Source organism: Nicotiana sylvestris, chromosome 11 (genome assembly GCF_000393655.2).
Source record: "Nicotiana sylvestris chromosome 11, ASM39365v2, whole genome shotgun sequence".
Lineage (NCBI taxonomy): Eukaryota > Viridiplantae > Streptophyta > Magnoliopsida > Solanales > Solanaceae > Nicotiana > Nicotiana sylvestris.
In genome coordinates this window covers 118,109,872-118,129,613 of record NC_091067.1, presented here as the reverse complement: position 1 = coordinate 118,129,613, position 19,742 = coordinate 118,109,872, and the positions used below count along the sequence as shown (strand labels likewise).

Below are 19,742 nucleotides of genomic sequence, written 5' to 3'. Positions count from 1 at the left end.
AACGATTAAAATCCTGGTTCCGTCTTTCTCTCTATATATACACATGTACAGAGAAATATATATATTTTATCGATTATTATTTTTGAGATCGGCTAACCATTTCTCTTTCTTTTATTAAGCACGTTCTTTTATAAATACTTACCGTTCTATTAATAGTGTCTTTTTGGATTTTTTTATTAAAATCTTTGAAAAAAATTTCTAAATAATCGTTGCAAAAACTTGTCAAAGATCCATAGAAAATTTAAAAGATGACAAAGCAAATTAGAACGAAGAGCGCAATTGGCCAATTTTATACTACCTTTGATCCCAAATGCGAGCTATCTTGACACATTGAGTTTGTTCTAAATATTTGACATTTTAGAAATCAAGATGCATTTTTATCACTTTTTCCTTTTTCAAATTCACCATTATTGCTTTAATTGGATAAAAAATCAATTTAGACAAATATTTCTATTATGTTCAAAATATTAAAAAGAGGGAATAATCTCCTATACTCACTTATAATTTGAATTAAAAAAAATAACCTTTTAAAGTTGTCACTTGGTCTATTTATTAGTATCTTATATTATTTTCTATTAATCTCCTATTAAAATAATGCAACTAAAATAATATTTGTAATAGATTAAAATAACGTAATATCTCACAATTGAAAAAAAAGTATAACAACCATTACATTATAATTTGTATATTACTAATTCATATATTACAATCGCCTCATTCCTAATTCTTATATGTATCTAAACCAAATAACCCCTAAGCGAAATGTTAAGGGCGATAGAATTTTGTTTTCACAAACACTTTTATTATTAAAGAAGATCAAATAATTATTCAAAAAGTATTAAAAAGAGTATTTTATGAAATCAAAATAGTATGTAAAATAGAAAAAACAAAAGATAGTATAGCAAAAGCCCTAAATAAAAACCTCCCAGTTTCCAATATGAAAGCGACTTCTATATAAGCGCCATTTTCTTCAAACTTGGACTCTAGCCACCCTCTCACTCTCTTCCTATTCTAAAAGGTCACAAAAACAACACAATGGTATCCGAAACAATGGAATCAATAATCCTCCAGCTCCACGATATCTCCGCCGTCAAATTCGGGGAATTCAAGCTGAAATCCGGGATCTCTTCCCCAATCTACATCGACCTCCGTTTAATCGTCTCTTACCCTTCGATTCTCCGTCAGATTTCCCAAACGCTCGTCGGTTCCCTCCCGTCTTCCACCAAATACGACGTCGTGTGCGGCGTGCCTTACACGGCTCTCCCTATTGCCACGTGTATCTCCACTGCTCATGACGTGCCTATGCTCATGCGCCGTAAGGAGGTTAAGGATTACGGTACTGCGAAGGCGATTGAAGGCGCTTTTAAGCCAGGTCAAGCTTGTCTTATTGTTGAGGATTTGGTTACTAGTGGTGCTTCCGTACTTGAGACTGCTGCGCCTCTTCGTGCCGCTGGGTTAACCGTTACTGATGCTGTCGTCATGATTGATAGGTTGGTACAATTTCTTTCTTTTACTCGTACAAAAACTTTTCCTGAAGTACTGCTACACTTTACCTTTTAAAGAAATGTTTTTTTTTTCCTCAAGTACTATTGAAAGTAGCACAACTCTCGTTTTCTAAAGTTAAGATGTACTCCCTCAGTTTCAATTTAGGTGAAATAGTTTGATTCGGGATGGAGGTTAAGAATAAAAAAAAGACTTTTGAAACTTGTAACATTAAAAGCTTAATGGGCAGGTGGCTATAATATTTGTATGACTATAAAAACTTCTGTAAAACGGGTAAATAAAAAATTTAAAGTTAAATTATTTTCAAATATATATATGTGTCATATGAAAGGAGTACTAGGCACGTATTTTACAGCTTGTTTGGATGGTTGTTACCTATTATATTGTATCGTATTGTTACTTAAATACAATGTTTGTTTTGATTGTTACTTAAATTTTATCGTATCGTTAAATCCATCGTTATGTAATGATGAAATGTGCCACTTTATGTAACGACAGATTTGGTGTGGTCGCGTCGTTACCTTGTCCTTTTCTCTCAATTTCACCTTTCATTATTATTAAATAATTTTATTTTATCATTTACCCTACCTTTTTATGTACCGTATCATAATTTTTCTTTATAATATTGCAAGCTTATTCATCATATTATTGGTGCATGATAACATGAAACGACGGCAAAACGCACAATCCATCCAAACATTATATTCATCAAACGATACAGTACAATACAATACGATACGATACATTATGAAACGATATAAAACAACCATCCAAACAAGCTGTAAGAAAAAAATCTTTGGAATAGACATTTGCGTGACTATAAATATCTTGTAAAATAGAAAGTTTAAAGATAAATATCTTTTTGATATAAAAAGATTTTTATTTTATTTTGGGATATACTAAAAAGGAAATAGTATCACATTAAAATTAAATGGTTGCAACCGTTTTTTCCAAAAAAAAATTTGCAAGAAGAATGTGATAGTAAGTGCAGCAGTTAGGGTATAGCGCATTAAAACTAGTGGAAAGTTTGTAGAAGTTGGAGTTCAGAGCTAAGCATATGCATAATCAACACAAATGGAGAAAAATGGTGGCATATAATTGTAGTAATCTACTGGTTGTACCTTTTTTTTTTTTGTTTTTTGTAGCAAGTGATAGAATGTTTAGTGCCTTATTTTTTACACTTGGTGTTAGTGAGTCTTTTGGAAAATTCCAATTAGAATGGATTTGCGATTTATTGGTGAATATTGAGCTATTATCTTTTCCTGAAGTGAGTCGTTTGGTGATTGTTTCTGGGCAGAGAGCAAGGAGGAAGGGAAAATTTGGCTGAGAATGGAATCACATTGCATTCAATGGTAAAACTGACTGAGATGGTGAAGATACTAAAGGAAAAGGGTAGAGTTTCAGAGGAAACAGAAAAAATGGTGAAGAAATTCTTAGAGGAGAACCGCAAAGTTGCGGTTCCAGTGAAGGAAACTAAGGTCAGTCTCAGATTACCGTATCAGGAGAGGGCAAAGATTGCGAAAAATCCGACAGGGAAGAAGTTGTTTGAAATTATGGTGCAAAAGGAGACTAACTTGTGCCTTTCTGCTGATGTGGCCACAGCTGCGGAATTGCTAGATATTGCTGACAAGGTGATCAAAACTCAAAAGTATCTTTTTCCTTTTTTTTTTTGTAAGCATTCTTGAATAAGGTATTGTTTCCTCGGCTTTGATGTAAGCAACCTTAAGCAATTGTGCATGTATAACAAGTTCTGCAAACAAGGAACGGGGCTAGTTAGATATGAAAATCACCACTCCTCTGCTGTTCTTTCTTGTTAAATTTGAATTTGTGTCACAACATTGTAGAGACTTTATTACCTTGTCTTTGGGTGTCGAATGAACAGAGAAAATGAGACTCTTAAGGTTTACAAAGGTATCAGAGTGTAACGACTAGCAGCTGCATTTAGCATATGAATTGTCCTAAACCTCCTGTGTTTTGGTGTGACAGAAGGAAAGCAAGCGGCATTTCCTACTTTCCTATTTAATCTTTGTCCAATGGTTTATGTTTGTGCGTTAATGTGTAATATTTTGACAAGTTATTTCAAATCTTCCTGTGCAGGTTGGACCTGAAATATGCATGTTAAAAACACATGTTGATATATTGCCTGATTTCACTCCTGACTTCGGTTCTAAACTTAGATCGGTAAGTTACTCTTTGACATGATTGGTGGATGATGATGTCGTTATTGCTCCAGTTTTTCTCTAGTGCAGAAACTTTTAGACCATGTTTAACATATTTCTGAGTTCCTTTATTCCTTCATTATGTGCATGAGCTATTGAATAAGATATATGAGCTAGCTGGCGGCAGGATTGCAACTCTAGTCTAAAAGGTTTAGTCACTGCATCTACTTATTTAAAAAAAAAGGAAGTTCAATCACTGCATCCAAGGAGTTGCCATATGTTTAGGTATTTATCTGGAAAATGATTTTGTTTCCTGGGCTGATAGCTGGAGCAGTGTACTAAATGTTTGGTCATAATAACAGCATACGATGTGATAGAAGTGCTTGTTGGCTTAAATAATGCCTGCCAATGTTAGGTTGACATGGACACTCTTTGCAAGTTGAATGGAAAAATGATATTAAACAGGGTTAAAAATAATTCTTGTTTTTGACAGTAGATAGATATTAAAGTTTATGTTGAGTGCTTACTCTTGTTTCTTTTCTTCTGTAGATTGCAGACAAACATAACTTTTTAATATTTGAAGATCGTAAGTTTGCTGACATTGGAAATACAGTGACGATGCAATATGAAGGGTGAGGGATGTCAGATTACTATTTCTTTCTCATATTCCTTTTTTTGCTAAAGTTAATCTCCCTAAGTTGTCTTGTTTGTCTGCAGAGGTATCTTTCGCATTTTAGATTGGGCTGATATAACTAATGCACACATTATTTCTGGTCCTGGAATTGTGGATGGTCTGAAACTGAAGGTTTGTTTGGTGTTACTGATACCTAAGCTGCTGAGCTACAGAAAATTCTATTTAGATCTGATTCCACTCTTTTGTACTTAGGGCTTGTCACGTGGTAGGGGACTGTTGCTTCTTGCTGAAATGAGTTCTGCTGGTAACCTAGCCACGGGAGCTTACACGGCAGCAGCAGTAAAAATTGCTGAGGATCACTCAGATTTTGTCATTGGATTCATCTCTGTAAATCCTGCTTCTTGGCCTAATGGTCCAGGAAACCCATCCCTCATCCATGCTACGCCTGGTGTTCAGTTGGTCAAAGGTGGAGATGCTCTTGGCCAACTATATAACACTCCATCTGCAGTAAGTCCTGGTTGCTACCATAAAATGTTCATGTTCCGGTCCTATCTTAGTTTTCATTTCTTAAAAGATGAGCTATACTACTTGCTAGTTGCTACTCCTTTATCGCCTACGTTGAAGTTGCTGGTTCATTAAGGAATGATTCTGTAAGTTGGCCGGAAGAGTGTGTCCATTCCTTTTCAGACGATTGACTGTCTCCTTTCTTGATAAATGATGATTTTTTAGCAGCTGCTTCTTTTGAACTCCTCTTCATCCTGGAAAGCCAAAAGAGCTCCCTAATTTTCCGCTTCTTTATCTTCTTTGCAACTTCTCAAACTCTTGTTAGTTACAGAACCAGTCAGCCACCTCACTTTCTTCTTTTCGTAGTTTGATCCCTTTGACTGCCAGCTCCATATTTCAATGACATATCATTTGGTACCATGTCCCTGTGGCATTCTAGTTCAACACACAATTTATTGACACCATGAACCAAACATTTCTATTAGTAACTGCATATAATAGAGGAAGCAAGTAAACAATTCCTACAGTGTTAAGAAACTAGGAAAGCGCCAATTATGTAAATGGTTGAGAGCCCCAAATCCATCAGAGACTTGAGAGGAGGCAACAGCGCCCGTTATTGGTAGCTAGGATATTTGCCGCGCTTCCAGTAATTGATAGGAACCCATCAAGGCGAACTGATGAGCCTCGGTCAATGGTTGAAATTTCACAACATTCTTTAGGTGTTTGAAAATCCTTCCTTTATACCTTAGCCTCAATCATAACTATCAGAACAGCTATGCATGCATGGGACAAGCCTTCGCTTGTAGTCTTGGTATCTGAGGCAGTTATCAGTCATTGTTTGTTAATCCTAAGGGGGGAGAAATGGATGACGTATTCTTAGAGGGCTCTCCTGTGAGTATTATGATTTGACTCTACCTGGCACTGTCTCTAAGCTCTACTGCGCCTAAATAAACAAAATACGCAGTTGTATTGTACATATTTATGTTAGCATACGTATGAATATATAACTCTATCATTGTTTTACATGGAATTAATTGCATGTATGATTCATGTGTTTGTGAAACATGTAATACTCCCTGTCTCATTTTATGTGGCACTCCTTCTTAGTCTGTACCAAAAGAATGACACCTATATTTAAAAATAATTTAACTCTAAATTCCCATTTTACACTTAATGAGATTATTTCTAGCCAAACAAATGTTTATGGTTTTTTTTAGTCCATAAGTTTCAAAAGTTTTTCTTTCTTTCTTAAACTTTGTGCCCATTCAAACACTGTCGCATAAAATGCATGGAGGGAGTAACAAACTATGAAAGAGACTCCCACTGAAGGAGAGTACAGATAAACCTATTCAGCGTCTATATGTTTTGACCCTTGCTTGATAACAATCATGGCTCAACTACAGTGAGAGCCTATTGCAGTTGTACCTCTACTCAACACTTTGCAATAGTTAATGCTTAAATTAACTCATTTATCTCCAGTGTACTAAGAGAATTTGAACCCGTATTGTACTCTGGAATTTGTCTACCCTCTTATCCTTTTCATGAATGTACAATATTTTTTGGAATTGTAAAAGACTCTTCACTCACAGCATTAAACTAGAAAAGATTTTCTTTTAAAATAATGAGCTAGAGGAGCAATTTTTATCCATAAGATGGCTTTGCACTGATGAGTTAGTGATTGAAAGTACATGTAATGATGTAGAAAGAAATTATAACCCACCGAAGGGTGTGGTGTTAATGGTAAAGGTTCTTTCACTTTGGAAACCTTTCCGATCCAAGACCTGGGAATCAGTCCTCTTATATGGGAAACTCTAAAACCCCTGATAGCGGGCTTTGTACTGTGCAGATTTGAATTAGGGCCAGTGTGTTTCGGACACCGGATGCTTGAAGCTAGAAAGGAAGAAGTTGTTAGTTCCTACAAAACTTAGCTTATGACACTTCTGTGTTTTATACTTCACCCTTGCATGTGAATTGTCAGTTGCAGAAAATGTGTGCTTTAACAAGACCCCAGGGAACCAAACTTTTGTGTTGACTATATGAGTAGCATAAAGTCGTTGAGATTGAACATTTTCATATTGTTGTGCTATTACTTAGGGTGTTTTGGTCTGTTGTTCAGCAGCATTTGCATGATACAAAACTTTTTTGTTTTATTTTTATGTGGGGGCTGTGAGGTGGGGGTTGTTTCGTCCTACTCCCAGCTACCTTTTAATTGGTTTTATTAGAATTTTTCTAGTTTTAACATGACAGAAAATTATTTTAGGAGCTCTCACTCTAAGAATTTATGGTTTCAGGTAATTGCTGATAGGGGCAGTGATATCATTATAGTTGGCCGTGGAATTATAAAGGCCGCCAACCCCATAGAGGCAGCTCGTGAATACCGGCTTCAAGGGTGGGATGCGTATTTGGTTAACTGCAAGTAAGAGTCATTTGTTGGGGCTTGTATCATTGTGAGCTAAAATTGTCTTTTACAACTTTTTTTTTCCTCCTCATTCTAGTTTACCTTTTCTCCCCCTCCAATTTTACCTCTTCTTTATGTATGCCCTTTTACTGCCGAGTTGTGGCACAAGTTTAGTGTTATCTCCAAGTAACGGAAGTATGTCAGAACTATATGTGCTCCAAAAGACTAATGCTCAACAGCTTTGTTTGCTGTTGTTCCTCTGTGTGCTGGTGCTCCAAAAGAATAATGCCTGGCTGCTTTTTGCTGACTCGGAGGATTGAATAACTTGATACCAGATACTTGAAGTACGTTATTTTTACCTTCTTTTTTTGGTTTCGATTATTGGAAGTGGATTTTGGGGGGGGGGGGGGGTGAATATATCTCTTGTGTCGTATCACAGTTATTATCTGATGCTTTCCAGTTTGTACACGAACCATCAATTGTTGTCCTCGAACTCTTATTGCACAATGGAAGCCTATACCTTTGCCAAAGTGTAGGCATTTTGGTCCTTCCACTAGTTTTTGCAAAATTGACATTAATTATTTTACATATACACACTTCTTTAGGATGAAAGCAAAAGATGGAACGATTAAATCGACACATTATTTTTTACTAATTATTTTCCATTAGCTAAAGTCGAGGAGGTACACTCTTCTTTAAAGTACAGTTTTCTTTTATGTTTTAGTTAAGTTTTTACGTTGGCTTCACTACGTTGGCTCGTATTTTTATGTTTCCCTTTTTTTCTTTCTAATTTTTTGCAAATCCAATACATCTACGAGGTACAACTTGTTGATCTGCCTATTTTATTAGAAAATTTATTAAATATTAATAAATAATTAATTGCGAATCTAGTAACAATGATGATCTGTGGGTTCCATGAAAGTTTAGAATTCATAGTTGTCAAATCTTGTTTCGCCTCTGCTTATAATGAGCAACTAGATGGCCTCGGGCTTTTAATTAAAAAGCGAAGGAACTACAACATGGGGATTCTGATTTGTTCGATCAATTAAGGTAGTAAATTTCCTAGCTATATTATAATAGAAACTTACTATTTTTATTTAGGTTCGTACTTAATTATATTCTATACATATATTTACGATTAAATTTTGCATAAAAAAAGAAGAAAATAGAAGATTCCTTAAATTTTGCATCTCATTCTCTCTCTTTCACCAAAATTTGAACTTCATTTATTTTTCAAAAGATTTCATCTCATTCTCTCTCTTTCACCAAAATTTGAACTTCATTTATTTTTCAAAAGATTTCATCTCATTCTCTCTCCCTCATACTTATCATCCAAAATTGGTACTTCTCTCACAATGTAAACAAAAATGGTAAAAATTTATCTCTAAAATTGCAGCAACAAAGGGTTCTCCATCGACATCCATTAAAAAGTTTCGAAAGAATTCAATATTCTAAATTTAAGAATTTGTGATTTGTTTGGATTGGGTGTTCTTGCAAACAATAAAGAGTATACCTTATAGTTTATATATCAATTTTGAGGGAAATTGGTTAAGTTTAGAGTTGGTTTTACGTAAAATTTTAGATTTAAACTCGAAGAAAACCAAGTTGCAAGAATTGTATGATAAATGTATCACAATTGTTTTAGAATTGTATTAAATTATATGTTATTTGTATCTGATACACTAATGCCTAAAATAATATGTGATACAATACTAATACAATTATAATATAATATTATATCAAATTTTAAGTTTAGAGTTGTGATTGAAACTTGAAGAACATGAAGATCACAATTGTATTACAATTTTTTCAGAAATGTGTCGCAGTTTGTATCACAAATGTATGTGAATTGTGTTAGTATTGTATTAGGTGTTGTTTTAGGTATTAGTATATCAAATATAAGTTAGATACAATTATGATACAAGTATATTTTAGGCATTGATGTATTAGATACAATTATGATACAATTATTATACATTTATCATACAAATCCTGCAACTTCTTCTTCTTCTTCTTCTTCTTCTTCTTCTTCTTCTTCTTCTTCTTCTTCTTCTTCTTCTTCTTCTTCTTCTTCTTCTTCTTCTTCTTCTTCTTCTTCTTCTTCTTCTTCTTCGAGTTTCAATCTTAATTTTTACCTAAAACCCACTCCATACTTAACCAATCTCCCTCAAAATTGAGATATAAATTCCAAAAGATATTCTCAATCACTTGCAAGAATATCCAATCCACACAAATCACAAAATCTTAAAGTCTGAAATTGTATGTATGTATGCTCGAGAATGTGTATTTTTTATCTTTGAATGGACCAATTTGTGGATGAGTGTGTTAGGCATACAAGCTGAAGAAAATAGGGAATAGGGGAAAAAGAGAGAGAGGAGAGAAAAGGGAAAAAGGAAATAATTCAATAACAAAACCGCAAAAAAATAAGTAAATAAATTTCTATTACAGTATTATAAGAAAAACTCCCTGATTAATTTCCTAAATTCAAAACTGAAGCAGTGTATTTTTTTGTAAGTAGAACAAATAATGGGGGTGAAAATCATTTATACACCTCAACTTTCCTTTTAAAAATCAAACTCCCCCTCAACATTGAACAATAGTCATTCTCCCCCCTTTTATGTCAATTGACTTTTTAATACCTATTTTATCCTTACATATCAACCTTTGTCTCCTCCTCCTCCTCCTCTTCTTCTTCTTCTTCTTCTTTTTTTTTTTTTAACTTTTTTGAAAATCATGATATTGTTCTTTCATTTTTAAACTTTATATAACAAAAGAAATTTATTCCCGAGACGAAAAACAAAAGTGAGAAATAGTAATTAAGTAATATGTTCTATACTGAAATAAACAGGCAGAATAAAAATAATTTAATCTTATTTATAGCAATCGAAGCTCTAATATATATTGATAAAGTGACAATAAAATGGAGTAAAAAATTTATAATTATTTGAATGCAAGTAATACAAAGATAATGAATAAAATTAGAGATAAATTTATAATAGAATTCTATATAGATAAATGAGTTTTAGTCGCTACTAATGAAAGAAATAGAAATAAATTTTATAACAGAATTCTAAAAGATTATCTATTTATATTGTAAATGCATTCTAAATTATAATTTAAATATTATTTCATTAATGACGATCAACACTCATTTATCCATATAGATGATAGAGAATAAGAGAGAGTGAAACTTAAATATATGTGTACACACACTCAAATATACATACTTAATGTACATAATATTTAAATAACAATCATAAAAAAAATAGCGTTAGATTTTGTAATAAAATTATTAAAATAATACTTTACTTACAATATTAATAAACTTAAGTAAAAATCTATACTAAGATTAAAAATTATTTAAACTATAGGCAAAATGTCTAGGTTAAAAATAAAATATTATTCTATATAATATTAAAAGATATTATACAGAGGGAAAATTAAAAATGTCAAGGGAAAAATTTATGTTGCATGACATAAAAGGGGGAAAATGACTATTGTTCAAAATTAAGGCGGGAGTTTGATTTTTAGTCAAAGTTGAAGGGTGTAAATGATTTTCACCCAATAATGGGTAAACGATTTTTTCTTTCGAAAGATGGGCAGAGTTGAGGGATAACGAAATATTAAAAGGAGGTATGGAGTTAATAATATAAATTTAAGAATTATAAGAAAATACATTTGACATCACACCATAACAAAAAATGGGTTCATATTTTTAAGTTTTATCCGATCTAGCTCATATTATACATATTTTAAAAGCACTAGCAAATTCAAACTCTGTGTTCTTACAACCATTGCTTCTAAAAGCTATGGAGTTAAATCTGTGTTCTCACAACCATTGCTTTCACTCTTTTTTCTTCTCACATCTTCTACATATGCTTCAAGGGGTCGTCTGCTATTACTGCTTCTCCCCCTGTGTCACCTGATTGCAATATAAGAAAATTAAAGAGTAAAAGTCCACCATTGAAGGCCATTCAAAGCTTTGCTTTCCAAAATAGGATTTTTTGAGTTTGTTAGTTGTTTGGATTGGGTGTTGTTCCAATTGATTGAAAATATCAAAAGGAGTTAAAAATTCAAATTTGAAGTGATTTGGAGTAGATTTGAGCAAGATTTGAGTTAAATTTCTGAAAAGACGCAAGGAAAGAGACGAAGTCAGTTTTTTTGTATAATTATATATAATCATGTATAATAGTGTATATGAGTGTATAAACACTTCTTATACATTTTTATACACCTTTATACAAGCGTATGTAGAGTAACTTCTTCCACGATTCTCAGTTGCAATTCTTGTTCAAAACCAGTTCAAATCTCCATTAAATGACTTCAAATTTTATATACAACCTCCTTATACTATTTCTAACAATTCCAAATAATACCCATTCCAAATTTCTCACAAAATCAAATTCGGAATCTAAACCCACATATTTAAGCTTGTTAAAAATCTAATTTTCATCACGCAAATGAATTTGGTTTGTTGAACTAATATTTGAGTTACAGTTACTGATTCAAAAATTAACTTAAAAGCTTGAGCAATCTTTTTTAAAAATTAAATTGTAATTTCGAGAACTTATTGGAGTTGAATGTTGAATATTAGCCTATTACTTTTGGGTTAGTTGGTTGTAAACTGAAATATGAGTTATAAAATTGAAATCCCAGTTATTCTCATGTGAAATTTTCCCTAAATTAAACTATTTTAACTTGTTTATTAGTGCATATCTATTTATTATTTGGCGTTTGATTGTCATATATTCAAAAGAGTGGTCAACAATAGAGGGAGGGAAACTATAATTTGTTATAAATATATTATATTATGGATGTTCATTTAGTACTCCGTTGTAAATAAGTTTCCTGAAGAAGCTTATTCATATGGGACTCCACCGTAAATATGTTTATCTATTTAGTACTATATTGGAAATAAGTTTCCTGAAGAAGCTTATCACTTTGGTACCCGGTTATGGATAAACATTACCCCCAGTAGAAGTTTATCCATATCGGGTATAATAAGCTTATCTTTTCAGTACCCAGTTATGGATAAACATTACCCCCGGTAGAAGATTATCCATACCGGGTATAATAAGCTTATCCATTCAGTACTCCGTTATGGATAAATATTGCTCTCAGTAGAAGATTATCCATATCAGGTACAACAGCAACTTACACAGCAGCTTGTAGCAGCTTACACAGCAGCTTGTAGTAGCAGCTTACACAGCAGCTTATAGTAGCTTACACTGCAGCTTGTAGCAGCAGCTTACACAGCAGCTTGTAGTAGCAGCTTACGGAGCAGCTTCCTTTCTTCTATAAATAGAAGAGATTTCAGTTCATTATGTACATTAGTTTGAATTCGAATAATATATCAGTTTCTCTCTATACTTGTCTTTACTTTATAGTCTTTATTTCATAACATAATTCTTTTTGTAATGCAAAAGAAGTCGACTTTTGAACAAATAATATTTTTTCCAAGACCGAAATAATTTTATTGAAATTATTGGTGGCGATTGATATTTGACACCATTTCCACTCTGATTTTACTCTATCAATCTAAAAAGAGATCAAGACTACTCTACCGTCCTCTCTTTCTACAAATCTCCATTTTCCTTTTCTTTTCAATCCAAAAGATCTTCACCCAATTCACATTTAATACCTTATTTTTTTCCAGCATTCACAACTCATTCTTAAAGTTGCTAAATTTATTGTGACTATTTTTAATACCTGAATAAATGAAAAAGTTTTAGTTTGTGACTAAACGGGACTTAATTGTATTATTCCACGAAGGGCTTCCATTAAAAATCACTATAGGTAGTTTGGTAAAAGCTAATTCATGCAAAACATACTATGTTACTCTTTGGTCTTTCTTGTCTTTATATTTTCGTAAAAATATCTCGACACTATTTCCTTTATATTCCCTCAGTCTTAATTTATGTGATACCGTCCAGATTTCAGGAATCGAACAAGTTTTTCATTTATGACGATTTTTTCATATGCTTTTTAAATATTCTGAAGTCTTAATTATCACGAATTATAATATTTTTTACATAGCTTCGAAATATGTAAATTTTATTTTTTTTAAAATAAAAATTTAGTGTCTTAATTTACGATAAAAATTAAAAAATTTGACTCTAAAATCTTGACATTGCAGCATAAATTAACAGAGGGAGTACCATATTAGTAGTACATGCTAGAGTAGTACTTTTCCAAAAGTATTTTTTCCCCTTCAAGAGTCTTTTTGAAAGCCATTCGGTAATTAAAATTGGTGTAATTACTAGGGTAGTAATTACAAAATCTAGTAATTGTACAATATAGTAATTACGATGACCTATTTATTTACCATAACGTACTTACAATATAATTACAAGCGTACTGTTTGGTTGCACAAGTGTAACATTTAGATTAAAATTTAAATAAAGTAATTATTAAAATTTAAATATTAATATAATAAATATATACCTATGAATAATTTTTTATAAGTATAACTGATATTAGATTTGGTATTTAAGATGTATATTTTTTATTTAATATATATTAATTAGTAATCATATATTTATAACTAATATAGTAAAAATAATTGATATATTTTTCAAATTAATAATATTTAGTTTAATTAATTATAAAAATTAAAAATATACGTTTTTTAAGAATATCATGAAGTGCAAGTTTGATAATATAAAATAATATTTATAAATATACTGTCATAACATTATTCAAATATTGACAAAACTGATATATCAATTCTAACTAAAAAATGAACACGTAATGTGAAATAACAAGCCAATACTATTAGAGTATATCTATTTCATTATCTACTGCTTGTTTATATTTCTTGTAGTAATCTCTTGCACTTGTAATTATCCCCTATCATCTCAGTTGTTATCCCTTGTAGCTATCTCCCTTACTTTATAACCTATATATACTTCAAACATATATCAATGAGAAACATGAGAGAGTGATTAGCTTCAAAATTATTTTTTGTTATCTTATTATTTCACATGGTATCCGAGCCCTAAAAGTATTTGAACTCATTCTGCTGGCTTAATTAATTGAATTTATAATTGAAATTGATTTAGAAATATATGTATATATTAGGCCGAGCCTTATCACCTTGAGTTGTTGGCAAGTTATTTGAGAAACGGTAAAGGTTATATTCACTTTGTGCTCATGTACTATATTGTAAACATGTGTTTCATAATTCGGTAATTTCTTTTCTTTCTTGTGGAGCTAGCCAAGCACCTTGGCAGTATAATAGATGCATCTATGGTTCGTGGCGCTCGACCCTTAGTAGTGTACATATTATTCTGGATCGGGCCGAACGACCTTAGCATAATCGTACGTTATTTTGCTGGCAGTCCAAATATTCACGAGATTATCCTTCCGCTGATGCCTTGCATTTTATATGGTATTTCTTATCTGTTTTATACTGGTACCTGATACATCCGAGCTATTGAGGTAGAATACAAGACTAAGAAATCCATACCTTTAAAAGAAATTTTTGGAAAATTATTTAACTTACAGATTTACTCTATTATTGTTGTGTGTTTCGTGTCTGGTCATGATTTATTATTTTCCTTTATTGGACCTCTAGTAAGTGTCGATGTCGACCCCTCGTCACTACTTCTCTAAGGTTAGTCTAGATACTTACTGGGTACGCATTGATTTACGTACTCATGCTGCACTTCTGCACTGAATGTGCAGTGTCTGACAGGTTTATTTGTGGTCATCTTGGCACATAGGCGCAGCTGCTGAGGGGATTTTATGGTGAGATACAAATTCCAGGCTACGTATCGCAGCCCACAAAGTCTCCATTGTATTACTTACTTTATCCTGTCTTATTTACATTCCAGACAGATGTTGTATTATTATTGTACTCCTTAGTAAATGCTCATGCACTTGTGACACCGAATTCTAAGATATTCTAGTTGATGCTCCTTAGTACGCGAACGTATCCCTAATTGCGCCATATTTGTAATGATATTATGGGATTTCCAAAATGTTTGTTACATCACGAGAAATCTCGTTTTAAGATATTCTTTAATTTTTTGGAAAATAATCCACAATTTATTAAATATTGACCATTGATTATAATTTCCGAATATAAATCATATTCATTCCAATTATTCAAATTCAAAGGACAGAATAAAAATATGATCAATACTAACTTTAAAACAAGACATATATATATATATATATGCCAAAGAATAAATTGCATATGAAACCGAAAATAAATGATTCATAAAGGAAGGAAATATTTTCCGGGAATTTTCATGATTTACTTAATGCAAATTCTATTTCTAATTATCATTGATGTAAAGTGTGACAATTTATGCTTGTACTTCCCTTTTCATTCTCATATACTCGCTTTTAATCTAATAGGCCTAATTATTTGGTCACTTTGTTTTATGAAGATAGATAAGCGTCGAATTTATAGAAAGGGAATTATTATACAAGTTAATTCAGCGGAATTACCTTACATGCAACCTAACTGTATATCATAAACATTCATAACGTTTTAACATTGTAACAAACTATATCATATTACCTTTCGCCAACGTTTATACCCACATCTATTATGTTATGAAAATATACCATCAACACCATCTTAACCTTATTTAACAATAAATATTGTAGTTTTCTTGGTACTTCTACATCACTTCTTACTTAGCTAACAACAAAATTAAATAATGACCAACATTCATGCCATATTCCATACTTGGACAATTTATTAAACTAATGAGATAATGAACTAATATTATTACAAACCTTTATACGAACTTTCAAAGTAAAACAATTAGCTCATAACTATCAAATTGAATTCGCTACCAATTAACTAACATGAAACAAAAATGAAATTTAAATTGATGAACTTGGACAAATAAACTTTTAGTTCAAGCTTCATTGATGAGTCATGTTGAATCTCTTTCCAACTTAAAATTTAAAAGACATATACCTGAAAATGAAGGTAGGAGGAGTAAATTTCAGCATTAGCAACAGTAACACACTCAGCCAAATATCAGTATTCCCACAGATTTGAACAATAATAAGACCCGAAGAAAATAGATGCACAGTATAGTATTTTAAAAGACACTTCAGATTTTAACTGAACAGTGGAATCACACAAAGTTGAACAGATTCAACACAAGAACAACATTTCAGATTTCAGCTTTTCTTCGGTTTCAAATTCAGTTTGTTTCTGATTTTCTGTTTCTGCTGCTGTATCTGTGTGTGAGTGTGTATGTGAGTGTTCTATTTTCTGTTTCCTTCCTTTAAAATCTAAGCCCTCAAAATCTCTTAAAAATTCTTTCTTAAAAATTCTCTCTGAAAACCCTTTCAAACTCTCCTAAAGTCTGAAACTCCCTCTCAATTTTCCTAAAATTTCTTCAAAAGGAACTCTTAAACTTTCTTCCAGTTTTTCTGAAAATTCCTCAAAGACTCTCCTAAATTCTGTCCTCTTTAACTGTCTGTCCAGCTCCTGTATTTATACAGGGCTGGTCCTAGGCAATTTAAGTGCTTCTTGGACCCCCTTCTTCTTTTTTAAAAACAGAAAATCCCATTATGTAAAACCTTTTCCCTGATTTTCAGCAGCCCATTATCCCTTGTTCCCCATTAGTATCATTAACTAATAGCCACTAACATTACATTATAATATACTAGCACTAACACCCTGTTTTTTACTGTTTCATTCCCAGAAGTGCCCCTGAAATCTTGATGTTATTACTGAAAAATCAGAACCTATAGCAAAACAGATTCTAAAATCTGTACAAACTTAGTTATCTCCCTGATTTACAGCTAAAACCAATCCTATTAACCTCCTAACACAATTGCATTTGACCAACTTTTGCAAACTTGAATTCAAACTGGACATTACAACAATATTATACTGAATTCAGAACTATCATCATAACAACATTACTGAAGTTATCATAACAATTCAGACTGGATTTAACATTTAACCAAAATCAGACACATACAGGATCATTGCCAATACTGACAATGCCCTTGACACTTTAATGTTCAGACAACATATATACAACACTTATTGACAGATTCATATAAACCAGGATGATTTAACTGATGATTATCTACAATATCTGTCAACAAACAGTACATATGATAGAAAACAGGTTGTTTCAATCAGTATTATTATGAATGAAAATTCATAATATAACTAATCGACGAACTAAATCGAGTCGATTACACACATTGTAACTAAGCACAATCAATCAGAAACAATTCACATTTAAAATTAGGTAGACGAGTAGGAGACAGTATGATAATAACAGATTGAAAAATTATACAGACTAAAACAAACACAAAAATACATATATAATACACAATATAAATAGAAAAAATACCTTTGAATCTTCAATTTTATTCCGACTCGAACTCAACTTGGATTTCGGATTTTTGTTTGAAATCAAACTGACCTTAGTCGAAGTATTTTCCACTGAAAATACTTCGGCTAAGGTCGATTAAACCTCAATCTTCATTTAATATGCACAGAATCCGGAAGTTTGGTATTTTTAGGGTTCTTAAAAACTCGATTTGGGATTTAACCATTTCTGGTCAGATTCGAGAAGAACCAAACATGACACAATGGTGAGGGTAGCCTAGGGGTTATTTGGTGTTAATTTGAAACGGATCTGAGTTCGTCCTTGTTTGGTCCGAATCTTCAAAAGAAGATTCGAGAAGCTCGGGACTGATTCGAGCCAAACAACCAACAGATCCATACTCAGGATGACTAGGGGAAGCTATGGTGTTAACTAGGTGTTATTTGGTTTAGGTCTGAACTTGGCTCGAATCTTCAAACGAAGATTCGAGAACCTTCAGGAGGATTCGAGCCCAACGGCTAACATATTTGGATAGAGGAGGCTCAGGGGATTCTATGGTGTTATTTTGGTGACCGGCGGCGTTGATGCCGCCGGGTTTCAGGCGGTGGAATCCTAGGGCGGCTAGGGTTAGGAGTGGGGCTTAGGGGACGATGATGAACAGTGTAGGAGAGGGGGGGTGTTTAGTTAGGGGCCGGGTAAGGCTTGGGGACTTATATAGGGGTGGGGTGGACTGATGTTATCCGTCCGATCAAGTAAGATTAAGGGCCAGGATTAATCCACTAATCCGAACGACGTCGTTTGGTCTAAGTTCAGGGTCGGCCTGTATTGGGTCAAAGGGTCGGGTTACGGGTTTCGGGTAAGGGTAGAAGATCTCGTCCGTTGATTGGATTTGATCGAACGGTCCATGCTGAGCCATGACTAAACGCTGTCGTATTGACTCCTTTCGGACTGGACCGGACCTGGGCTAAAGGGGATTGGGCTGTGAAGGGAATTAATTCACTTGGGCCTGGATTTTAATCCAGGTCCAATTTTTTTCACCATTACAAAATTTTTTATTTTTATTTATAAAAAATCTTAATAAAAATTATAAAACACTTTTTAACCTTACACAAAAATATTAATTACTTCATAACAATTATTTAACACATAGTCAAAACATCAATCACACAATGAAACATTTAAAATAAAACCAATGCATATTTTTGTGATTTTATTTTAAATTATCTCTTAAATGCATAATTAAATCCTATATTCATGCAAATATGTATTTTATTTTATTTTTGTTTAATTATGACAAAGCAAACATTTTACGGACATAAACAAATTTTTAACATCACGCAAATTCAGAAATTACACAGTAAAAGAAATTTATTTTGATTTATTTCGGAGTAGTTTTTCGTAAGGCAAAAATCACGTGCTCATAGTGGTAGTTATCGTGTTATTTTCTTAATTTATGCTAGTCGGGTATTAACCCAAATGCTTGATTCTATTCTTTGGTATAGAGGCTCCATAGATAGTTGTAAAAGGTTATAATAATGGGATTGTACACGATATACATCAAAATATATTTACTTTAATTAGTCTCATTGTAATTATCATAAAAGACGTCACGTGTGATTTCGAATTGGAAAATATTTTATCATTTAAGCTTCCGCAGGTTAATTGGTTTTCATGCATATGAATTGGTTCGCTCGGGTCGGATAGTGTGCCGGGTGCCGATCATGTGGTTTTGGATCGCGACACCAACGAAATTCTACATTAATGATATCATTCATTATATGACAAGTTTATTAATGACATTATTTCTAATATGAGGCGATGTAATTTCAAAAACTAGAATAATAACGCAGTTACGCTAAATGAAGAAAATAAAAAATAAAATATACAAACAGTTAAATGGAATCACAAGAAGTAAAGATAGAGTAATAAAAAATAAATAATGTTAAGAAAAAAATATTTTAAAATTTTAAAAAAATAAAATAATTAAAATAAAAAGAAATAAAAGTTATAAAGAAAATAAATTAAAATAAAAAAGAAAAAGAAAAAAATTAAAAAGTAAACTTGTAATTACACAGTGTAATTACCACCAATTCTCACATCTCATTGAGAATAGGAGAGTATAATTACATCTCTCCAATTACACCTAATTTTATGTTGATCAAGTGATAACTTGGTTAGACAAACATGCCAAACTATATAATTACGACCAAATTTAATTACGAGTT

General features: G+C 32.4%; 1 protein-coding gene across 1 annotated transcript; it reads left to right on the top strand.

The window, feature by feature from the left end:
• The first annotated feature begins 956 nt into the window (after window positions 1-956).
• On the top strand, window positions 957-7,751 carry LOC104210349 (uridine 5'-monophosphate synthase). The gene is made up of 7 exons (XM_009759237.2): window positions 957-1,490; window positions 2,801-3,134; window positions 3,601-3,684; window positions 4,212-4,294; window positions 4,380-4,467; window positions 4,549-4,803; window positions 7,092-7,751. Exons 1-7 carry the CDS (start codon window positions 1,036-1,038, stop codon window positions 7,218-7,220), a joined length of 1,428 nt encoding a protein of 475 aa, XP_009757539.1. The 5' UTR covers window positions 957-1,035; the 3' UTR covers window positions 7,221-7,751.
• Window positions 7,752-19,742: the final 11,991 nt, after the last annotated feature.